The 10,622-nt window shown below is 41.7% G+C and overlaps 1 protein-coding gene across 2 annotated transcripts in view; it reads right to left on the bottom strand.

The window, feature by feature from the left end:
- The window catches only part of mdga1 (MAM domain containing glycosylphosphatidylinositol anchor 1), a 276,568-nt gene extending 266,050 nt beyond the window's left edge, over positions 1-10,518 (bottom strand). For both annotated transcript variants that reach the window (XM_014020516.1, XM_014020517.1), the window contains exons 1-2: positions 9,911-10,518; positions 8,681-8,770 (exon numbers count right to left, since the gene is read on the bottom strand). In XM_014020516.1, the coding sequence (XP_013875970.1) occupies positions 8,681-8,747 (67 nt within the window). In that variant the 5' untranslated portion in view covers positions 8,748-8,770; positions 9,911-10,518. The remainder of the gene's footprint in view (positions 1-8,680; positions 8,771-9,910) is intronic.
- Between the last annotated feature and the right edge of the window lie 104 nt (positions 10,519-10,622).

Here is a 10,622-nt window from a genome sequence, read left to right as displayed (position 1 = left end):
GGATAACAGCAGACTGACTGCTGGTAAAATATATGACAGGTCTGGACCACTCGTGAATTTTGTTCGTATCTGAAAAAAATCTTAGAATACGAAAACATTGGTGAATGTCACAAGTTCTCCTAAATCACTCGTACGCACAACTTAAGAACAAATCTGTGCGTACGAACGGTTCTTGCATGAGGCCCATTGTTTATAATAGTCTGTCTAATTTGGATTATAATCTAGCCATCCCCTAAATATGAACCTGAGATTTGTACTGTTGTTTAGACAGGAGAAACTGTGATGATGTCATTTTGAACTTTTTATTTATTTATTTATTTATTTTGCACTGTACTATCACAATGAGGAAAAATACTTGCAGATTAGTGAGAAATAACTGCTGTGATATTAGAATCTGACTCTTACCCTGGCTCATCACTGATCTCGGTTTCTTCAGGAAGCACGACAGAGAAAACACAGTCTGTGTATTCCACTGCATTCTGAGTATGTTACCATCTCACCTCACCTGGGGGCTCTAGAGGCCCACACTACCCATTTCTACCTACTGCTTTGTACCCACTTTGAGCTCCGAGTCTATCTTCTTGGAAGCAGAGTGATAAATCAGACTTCCCAAGACGTTGTCTTAGTTCTTTTATCCTTTACCCCAGGTAGCAAGGCTAGTGTAAACCAGCTCCAACATAACACTTCAGCAATCGGCCTATGGCTCAGCTGCTGACCTGTGGGTTAATAGAAATGTTGTTGGGCAGACTGAAAAAAGGCACAAAAGGAAAAGAGGGAAGCAAAGGACCAAGAGACAAAAAAAATAAAAATAAAAAAGAGAATAATTCAGCTGAGTGTGCATCAATACAAGGGGTATTGGACTGTGTATGTGAATTTTCCCAGAGTGCAACTATTTCATATTGTGGCAGCATAGGCTAAACCTCTACACTATGAGCTTTTAGAAACAATTCATCTGAGACTTTACGGTTTATCAAAAGAAAGCAGCAAAAATGAAACAAAAAAACACAACAAAAACAAGAAAGAAGAGATATATCTATCAACCATCCACCAATCTTCCCATCCATCTACCTACCATCTGTCTATCCTGTTTGAACAGTTGGAAAAACTGTTTTAGTGCTTCTGAGGGTTTTAATTAAATGTTATAAAGAGAAAAAAGGTCACTCTGCTTTTGTTGACATTACTGATAACATTTATGTAGAGTGGGTGCAATTTGTGAAGCGAGTGTGCGTGTGTCCTTGTTTTTCTCACGGTGTGAGGACACGCAGGAAATCTGTTTGCAGAGCGAATCGCGGATGCGAGCGCACCTGTGACAACATTGTACACGGACACACGCGACGAGCAGAAAACTGAGCGAAGAAGTAAAGAGCAGGAGGAGCACGGTGGGTGTCGGATCGTGGGAGGTGAGAGATTACCATCATCTCCAGCTTAATGTTTCAGTCTCTTCTTATCACTGTCTGCCCTCCCCCTGTTCTCTCCTCCTCCTTTGCCTCAGAGCCACCAATAAATTATGGATGCTTATTAGAAAAGGGCAATATTCAGCATCCCAAATAAACTCAGCAGCAAGAGACATAAAAGAGACACAAACAAAAAGTGCTGATATGAGGGGAGGCAGAGTTGAAGTCACAGGGGGAGCCGGTGGCCGAGCAGATAAACCTGGAACCATCTCTTTCTAGGTCACCGACATTAAGGCCATGTAATCGCAGCCAAGGTGCGTTTGGGTCTTTTACATCCGTGGTAATACCACTAAAATGGAATCAAAAAAAGCAATTGCAAAAAGTGTTTATGAGGAAAAGGCTTGTGATTACATTTGCTGTTTTTGACTCTGAGGCTGCATTTTTTTATGGGTGGAGCTAATTTTATCATTTCACGTTCTGTCAACTCTTCTATTCTGCTTTCTCAAGACTTTCTTTTAGGTAGGGATGGCGTGATTTTTGATTCAATCGTCTATCGGCGATTGAAGGGTTGGAATGCGATTTTTTTTTAAAGGGTGATCTTTATTACCTCTGCCAAGGGCGAGGTAATGTTTTCGGTCACGTGTGTCTGTCCATCTGTCTGCCGGTCTGTCTGTGGACAGCATTACTCAAAAACTTGTGGATAGATTGTCATGACATTTTTACCACATGTGGGTACTGGCTCAAGGATTGAACCTTTAAATGTTGGTGATGTTCTGGATCACGATGCGGATACAGGATTTTTTTTTCTTTTAACACTCTGAGACCTTCAAAGCTGTGATGCTTTCACAGGGCGTGGGTTTCAAAGTGTCCAGCAGGTGGCACTGTAGTATTGGTGTGCCCCTTTGTAACACTATTACAGGACGGGGGAAATTGGTCTTGGCGGATGTTTGCACTCTCCCAGTGCTTCTAGTTAATTAATTAAATGCTGTGCCAGGGATGTAAAATAAATTTTAAATGTGCCCTTCTCTGTAAATTAAAATGTTTTAATCATCATCATTGTGATCTGTGCAAATGAGGGAATAAAATAATTAATGTACAGTGCTGTGTCTCTGTTTTGTTTTTTTTCTCGGAGTCGGCACCAACATGCGCAGGTCCTCTTCACGTTTCTCTTCTCGTCATTTTCTTGCTTTGGTGCACCACAAGTGACCCAAATAATGCTATATTATTATGTTTAGTTACAAACCTAATAATCCATGACAATCATACATTTGAACAAATAACTTTAACCAGTTCTGAACCGGACCGGAGCGCACTGCCTCAACTCTGCTCATCCCCATCACTCTGGGCTCTGCTGTGTGTGTTTGAAGTGTGCCGGCAACCAGCGGGTTGAACTTTTCACCCCCACTCYACATAAGAATACATACTTGGTCAGAAGTTTGTGGGAGTGTTTGTTTGTGCTGAAAGCGCTCAGACGCTGCGTTTGCTTCAACCACTCGCTTAAAAAGAAAGAGAGAGAAAAAAAGTGACTCGTTCCAGAGCCGACTACCAGGAAGTAGCGATTTATAAAGATAGTCAAACAGCCAAAACCTCATAAAAGGGGATAAAACAGACGGTAAAATCTGACTGATAAAAAACCTTTTGAGCTTAATCCTGGCCAAGTTTGTGGATAAACAACGTCGAGTGACGAGTCTCGGACCTTTTTTTTCCGCAATGGACTCCACCTGTAGAGGAATCCCCTGCAGTGACGTACGCTGCAGCAGGAGGGGGTTTCCCAGCGCGGGGTGTCTCAGGAACTAAGGTATGTGTGTGTGAAGTCATTCGGAAAGAAAGACGAGCACAAAATAAGTAACTCACATTAAAAAATAAGCCCAAAAAAAACGCAACCTGCGACTCACGGAATTTACAAACGACTTTAGAAAAAAGAAGTCGTCGCTTATAATAAGCAGACCTGCTTGTTTTTTTTTTCTTCTTTTTTTAACAACGTAACTGCGTATGCCTTATCAGCCAATTGGATCGTCTATCGGAGATAGCCAGTGACCATGATTTATGATCTGAAAATAGGGATGATTTCCCATCACTGCTTTCAGGTAGAATCAAATCAAACATTCATTTGGTAAATTTTGGCATAGTCTCAATGTGCACTGAAAGCAGAAACTAAAGTTTTAACAATAAATAGAGCTGTGTGAAGCATCACAGTAGTGTAGATATTTGTTTGGGATAAATGCACCTAAATGACTAACAGACTTAAAGTCAGATCTTTTGACGGGAGGTTTGTAGAAAGATTATGAGTAATTAATATCTATCCTGTGTAGATAGCCTTTTGAACAACCTCAATTTAGAATAATACAATTGACTTTCACCAGACTGATAATTCCTGGTTCACACAGCAAGGTTTTAAAACTGTCCGTTTATTTTTAAAGACTGAGAAACTCCCAAACAAGACAATAAAACATCAGAACTTTAACAGGTTTAATCCTACAGAGTGTGATGTACAGCCACACGACAAAGACACATGAAAATTCAGATATCAGACAGGATATCTCACAAGATCTCTCGTGATCAAACGTAAGGTCAGAGTAAATAAACATGACATGATAGATGAAGAAGAAGTGACAACAATCATTTGTGGACTATTTAAAAAAGACATCTCTGACAATCCAGCATGTTGAATATTCACAATTTGAGACTAGAGAGGTCCCAACGTCCTTCCGAGCCAACTAGATCAATCTTAGCACACCACACACCGCAGGAATATCTCATAAGATTGTCTTTGTAGCTATGATGATAATTGGGATGTCCTTAAGATTGTCAGACGGGCAAAATTGGGCCAAAAATCGGCACAATTATCTTCACCAGGTAGTCCAAATGAGCCATTAATTCATCAACTACAACAAAAACCAATCCTGGAACTGTGTGCATGTCTCTTTGAGGTAATAGCCCCCTAAGTTTGCAGGGACAACATTAAAACATTAAACAAGTACAAATCAAACATCACAGACAGAGCTAATGCTGTTTTCAGGCTGCATGTTGTGACAGACATACTTTAAACAGAAAGGTGTCCCTTTTCTCTGTAAGCCCTTTTCAAGTGTTGCTTCTGGACTTCAAGCAAAGAAGCACACTAAAGTGTTTGCATTTTGCTGCACCTCCAGTTCAAAAACAGGTATGTTGGCATGGCAACGTGTGCCAGCACAGGATTGCACTCAGTTCAGCTGGAGAGGTTGGTCATCACCAGCGACACTTTCCTTCCTTTAAACTGACGAGAGTCTTCTGAGTCAAAGATCTGTGTCGTATCAGGCAGTTTTAATAAATGTCAGTTCATAAGTGAAGCGTTTTAACTTTGAACTTATTTCTCGATTAACAGCTCTTCCTTTTTCTCAGTGGGTAAAACTTTCAATTAAGATGCAACCACACGCAAACACACACACACACACACACAGACACACACATCATCTAAGAAACGAATCCCAAGTCGTTCCTACTTCCCTGGGCAACATCTTCAAAGTGATGTTAAATTTGTGCGCTATTTAGGTACATTAAACTTTTTCAGTTTCTGCATCGCTTATAGTGTTTTGTTCTATAGCCGGTGGCAAGGCCTCTCCTGCTCCGCTTGTGCTGCTAGGGCCCCTTTTTTCAAATTAAAAAGAAGAGCGGGAAAAAAACACTGTTAAGCAAAGTCATTGATTTAAGTTCATTAAATTTCCTGTTAACAAGCCCATAATGAAGCATCGTATTGCAGGCTAATGCAGTCTGGATTCCATCTAGAGCACCAGCTAATGGTGCTGTGTGACTTTGTCAAGCAATCAATAATTTGGTGTCTGTGTGAACTTTGCTGCCTCACACAGTGAGGCGTGACGCAGTGCCACATAGATGGAGAGACACTTTTTTTTTCTTGGTACACTCTGTCTGTGCTCAGTCCCTCAGTGGAGGCTGAACAACATGCAAGATTGTCTTGACATTTGCTTGAACCGCCCCTTATCCTTAAGAGTGTCGCAGTTTAGTGCATAAGAACACATGCCACATCAAACTTGTGTAGACTCCAGTACACCCCTGGTTAAATGGAATTTGAAAATCGCTTTATACGTATTCAGTGATGTTTGTGATTAATGCGTGGCGATACATATGAAAAGATTATCCCTTGGGAGAAAACAGAGCTGTTGAAAGGCGGAGCCTGTAATAAACAAGATGTACCATGGATGATCTTGTTAGGCTTAAAGCTTGTTTTAAGAAAAACACATGGCGTGCCGATTTATTTCCCCTCAAACCGCAGCATCGTGTTTCCTTGGTATCCATCCCCTTTGCAATCTGACAGGCAGGTGTTACAAGCTTTCTGACAGCCTAGCCGAACTCACAAAGGTGCAATCAATACTAAACTGCTGCAAGAGAAGCGGTGACCGATCCACAAGTCCCTTGCTGAGCCAGCAAACTGTTGCAAAGAGGAGAAAAGTGTGTCTGCTGTGAACAAACACGTCCCACTCACGCCTGCACACAAGACTCAGAGCTTTAACAGGCTCGGACACTTCCCACTCTCTGATCCACGAACACCTGCAGACTCACGCGGGCACGGGCTGACGAAAACACGCGCATCCAAACACGCCCCGGAGAAAGCTACAGTAAATGAACCTCGCAGGCGTCCAAAACCGCTGACATCAATCAGGCACACTTCACCGTTCGGCTCCCGACGGACGCTGAGTTGCATCTGTCTGCCGCAAACGAGCGCTAAACAATTCCAAAGTGATGGAAACCATTTTATGCATATGCGCCTGCAGCGTGCCAAACTCGTTGGCCCTTTTCCCGTTCCTCCCGACTTGTGATGTGTGCGAAACAGGACACGGTTCGCTCCTTTTCTGAGCGAGCCTGTTTTAGAGATGTGGGATTACCTGTGCGCATGAAACAGTTATCACACAGGTAAAGCTGAGCACCAACACCTCCATATGGTCCACCTGGGAGCTTGTGAATGCTGGCCAATACTTTTTCACAAAGCCCTGGGGCTTTTCTTCCCTCAGCAATGACTGAAAGGGCCCAGGTGCACAAAGGATCTCCGAAACCCATACATATATCCAAACATACATGCTTACATGCAGCACTTTGTACAACTTTTTTTTAACTTATTTTATATTTGTAGGAGTATGATGCACAACACAACCCTAAAACTGTTTCAGCTTTTTTTTTATTTAACCTTTATTTCAACATGCAGGCAAAACATTACGAACAGTTTCTTATTGACAATTTGGCCTTTAACCACTTAAAACACTTAAAAATGGGAAGATGGGGAAGAGGAAACAACATAAACAGCACATAAAAGCTATGAAGAACAGATGAAGTCACGAAAGCAGCAGAATAAACCGAAGATATGAGGACAGCCCTAGAAACATGTCTGATTGAACTCATTTACAGCAGGAATGGAGAGCAAGCTGTTCACTAAAAATACAACACGTTCCAAAACGTTTATGCTCTAAAACAACTGATTTACGTGTCGAACAAGCCAAACATTCTGTTCACTGCATCACTGTCTGAATGCATTTGGATCTGTTTATGTGATGGAAGTATAACTTAGCCAAGTCATATTTATTCTGCAGCTAAGTTTGACACGCTATATAAAAACTGATTAGAGCACATGTGTCAAACACAAGGCCGACTCCCGTGTGGCCCGCCAGGGGGGTGGTCTCCCACAAAAATAAAAAATAAAAAATAAAAAAATCATTTTTTTTTTCATTTAACATGAAATTTGTTTCTTATATCAATGGTAAACTTTAAATTTATGGTTAAATGCAACAAAATTAATTTAATAAAAATAAATGAAATAAAAATAAATAAAAAAAATTCCTGTCCCTGAGCTGTTGGCTTGAAGTAACTGAGCAGTTTAGTTGGATAGCTCAGTACTAATGTCTGAAAATAAGCTGCATTAAAGTCACCATCAATCATAAACTAAATCTGCCATAATGCAGCTACTCACTTTATTGTTTTACTTTTAATACTATTTCTGTATTTATTTCAGATTTAGTCAGTCATACACTTGGTTCAGTGTTTAAAAGAGGACATGTTAAAACTCTGTTTAGTCAAAGTTAAACATGAAACATCAAAGTTCATTACAACTGGCCCTTCGAGGGCCACCATAACGCTCATGTGGCCCTTGGTGAAAATGAGTTTGACACCCCTGGATTAGAGGGAAAAAGGTGGAGAAAAGACATTTGGAGATTCCATCCAGGCTGTGTCTTTTTGCACAGACACTGTATGCAACTCAGTGCAGAAAGAAATCCTCGAAATTCTGAATGAAACAGACCCTTTAGTTTTAAAGAATGCAATATCACATTGATCAGAAGAGGTAAAAGATAAAAAAAAGGTAGTTTATGACTACAGGCTAATAAAAACCTGAGAACTGTTTGTGCAAGCTGGTTATAGTTTACACTAATATCAATGTGTCAGCACAACTGTAAAGCATCAAAGTAATACGAGCCCGATTAGTTAGCAAGGACTTTTACATGGGCCGACAAGCTGCAGCAAATGAAAGATTGTCATAATCTTTCAGCGTGATGGCAGGCTGCAGGATTGCATGTGACAATCGCACTCTGTGCGGCTCTGACTGAACAGAGCCGGTTTTCAATGGCTGCCACATTCCTCAAAATGTCAAAATCAAAGTATCAAAGCAGACAGATGAGTTTGTGTGTTTGCCTTGCCCGGGGGGACAGGGAAGGATGCGTGTCTGGCCAGGCGCCTGCAGCTCAAGGAACTGAGCTGCTGTAATACAGTGAGACTGTGGGCTTAAGAGGGTACAAATCTCAGCCTTATCCTCAAAAGCACAGAGTGGCTGTCCTGTTTAACCTGACAGAGACAAGCCGCAGTCCCAGAGAGCTCTGCCACTCCTACCCCAGAGTTTAAACCCTCTGAGTGCGCAGCTGATGCAGAGTGTATGGACCCCAGAGATAAGGAGCGGTTTCACCGAACCGTGACCTCGGTTCAGTTCAAAACAACAAAAAAAATTATTATTACAAAGCTTTCAGTCCCAGTATATATAAAAAGCTCACACTTTTATGTAACATAAACAAAAACACAAGTATTCCCCAGTGCTATATTAACATTAGTGGGTGTTTTCCCAGTTTTTCCCTACTGTGACTTCTAAGAAATATCTATCTTGCAGTCCATCTACTCTAATTTAATCCACTTATTGTAACTCAAAGGTGCATTTTAGTAAAAAAAAAAATCATCACCAATAAAAAACAAGCTCAGTTTTTTTGAACATACAAAGTAATGGATGGCGTTAAAGTCTGATTGCACAACTGGATTCTTACCGTAAACTCCTTGGCCGCAGGCAAGTTGATGGACACTGGAAAAAAAGAAAATCCAGAAAAACTCCATGTTCAGCTCAGTTCCCTCATAACCTGCAAACAGAGAAGAGGGAGGATGGGAGGGTGGCGTCTGGACATGTGAACCAGGAGAAAACCTCTGAAGGGTTAGGATGTTAAAAAAGCACAAGAGTTACTTCTTCTTCTTTTTTCCTTTTTTATACCCAACAATTTTTCCTCATCCAACTGTGAGAATAATGCTAAGGAACAATCCAGCCTCCACCGCTGCAACGCCTCCAACATTTCCTCATTTCAGTTTCACAGGGCGGGTAATTCAATCACAACACCGTGGATTATACAAAGCTTACAAGCCAGGTTGTGTGTTAGAGAATTGGAGATTGACAGGATTGGAGAGGGCTGCTGTTTAGCCTGACAATAAATAAATAAATAAATAAATGCCTGTCCCCTTCCTGGCTGAGCCACATGGGTGGGCAGGTGTGTAGGACAGGGAGGGGGCGGGGTGGACAACTATAGGGATTAAACTGCAGCATTCACTTCGGATTAAATACAAATGGGGGTCGTCCTGGACTTTACAGACCCCAAGCTCTCTAAAACTAAAATGCTCCATCAGATTATTGTTCAGTTTGCCATCTGAAGCAGGAGTTCAGTATAAAAGACAGAAATACTTTGAAAAATACATCTCATTTGATCACCTTTAAATAATATTGTTTTCAAAGACTTTTTATGCGATTTAGGGAGAAAAAAGTGATAATGACGTGTGGAGGGTTTCCACACTTTTTGTAAATAGCTGAAACACATGTTGTGTGTGTGTGTGGGGGGGGTGTCTGTGCGCGCGCGTGTCATGAGTCAATCGGCCGCATTGACAAGCTGCGTGATAAAGCGCGCTGCGATTAAAGTTTCATCATGACGCACGAGAATTAATGAGAGCTGCTGACATTTACGTCCCCATATTATTGATGGAAATAAAAAAAAGGCAGAAAAGAAAAAAACGAGCTATAATGTCGCTCTTAACCGAATAGTCGGTGCTGTTAATTGGGGAGATTAAGTTTGGGATTGTTGGGGATCTTGCTTTTACGCGCGAGCACATATGTGTTCACTTTTTTTTTATTTTCTTTATTTTTTTATCTTTCTTATCTTTCAGGGAAAAAAAGGACACAATCTGGGTGAATCATATGGATGAATCTTATAGACAGAAACCCAGTGGGTCGGGTCTACCTGGTCTCTGAAGGCGCTGCGCTCGCTCTCCGCTCAGCCACGAGAATTCCTCCGCTCCGGGCGCATCCACACAAACACCAGTTGAAAACTTTATCCTCTTCCTGTCAGCGTTAAAAAAAGAGAAGAAAAAAATCCCTGGGAGTAGATGTGATATGGAGTTCCAAGACCTTGGGAAGAATTTCCTTTAAAACTTTTTTTTTTATGTTTAGTTTTAGTTTTATAAATAAATGTGAAGCGCAGAGAGCGGAACCTCAACGGTGCTCGATTCCTCTGAGTCCCTTCTCACAAACGTGGAGGTGGGGGTGAAAAAAATACACTTCACCCCTTTTGAAAAACTCAAGCAAGTGTGTCTGAGAGAAAAGAAAAAAAATCCTAACCTCTCATCCTTTTTTTATTCTTTCCCCTCTTTTTTTCTTTTCTTTTTGGCTTGTGGCTTTATTTCGTGTAAGTGTCTTCACTGGCTCTCCCTCTTCGCATCCGGCCGAGGGGACAGTGTGGTGTCTGGATGATGCGCTCCTCCTCCCGCCTCCCCGCCGCTGCTTCAATCAGCGCTGTGTCCGTGGAGTCCGAGAGATGCTGGCCAAGTGGAATGTGCGCAGACTGAGAACGACCGCCCCTGTCTGCGTGCGAGCGCGCGAGAGCGAGAGAGAGAGCGAGAGAGAGAGAGAGAGAGAGAGAGAGAGAGAGAGAGAGAGAGAGAGAGAGAGAGAGA

This window comes from Austrofundulus limnaeus, unplaced genomic scaffold (assembly GCF_001266775.1).
Source record: "Austrofundulus limnaeus strain Quisiro unplaced genomic scaffold, Austrofundulus_limnaeus-1.0 Scaffold255, whole genome shotgun sequence".
NCBI lineage: Eukaryota > Metazoa > Chordata > Actinopteri > Cyprinodontiformes > Rivulidae > Austrofundulus > Austrofundulus limnaeus.
Note: the sequence above shows the minus strand (reverse complement) of the source record. Positions and strands in the feature narration are given on the sequence as shown.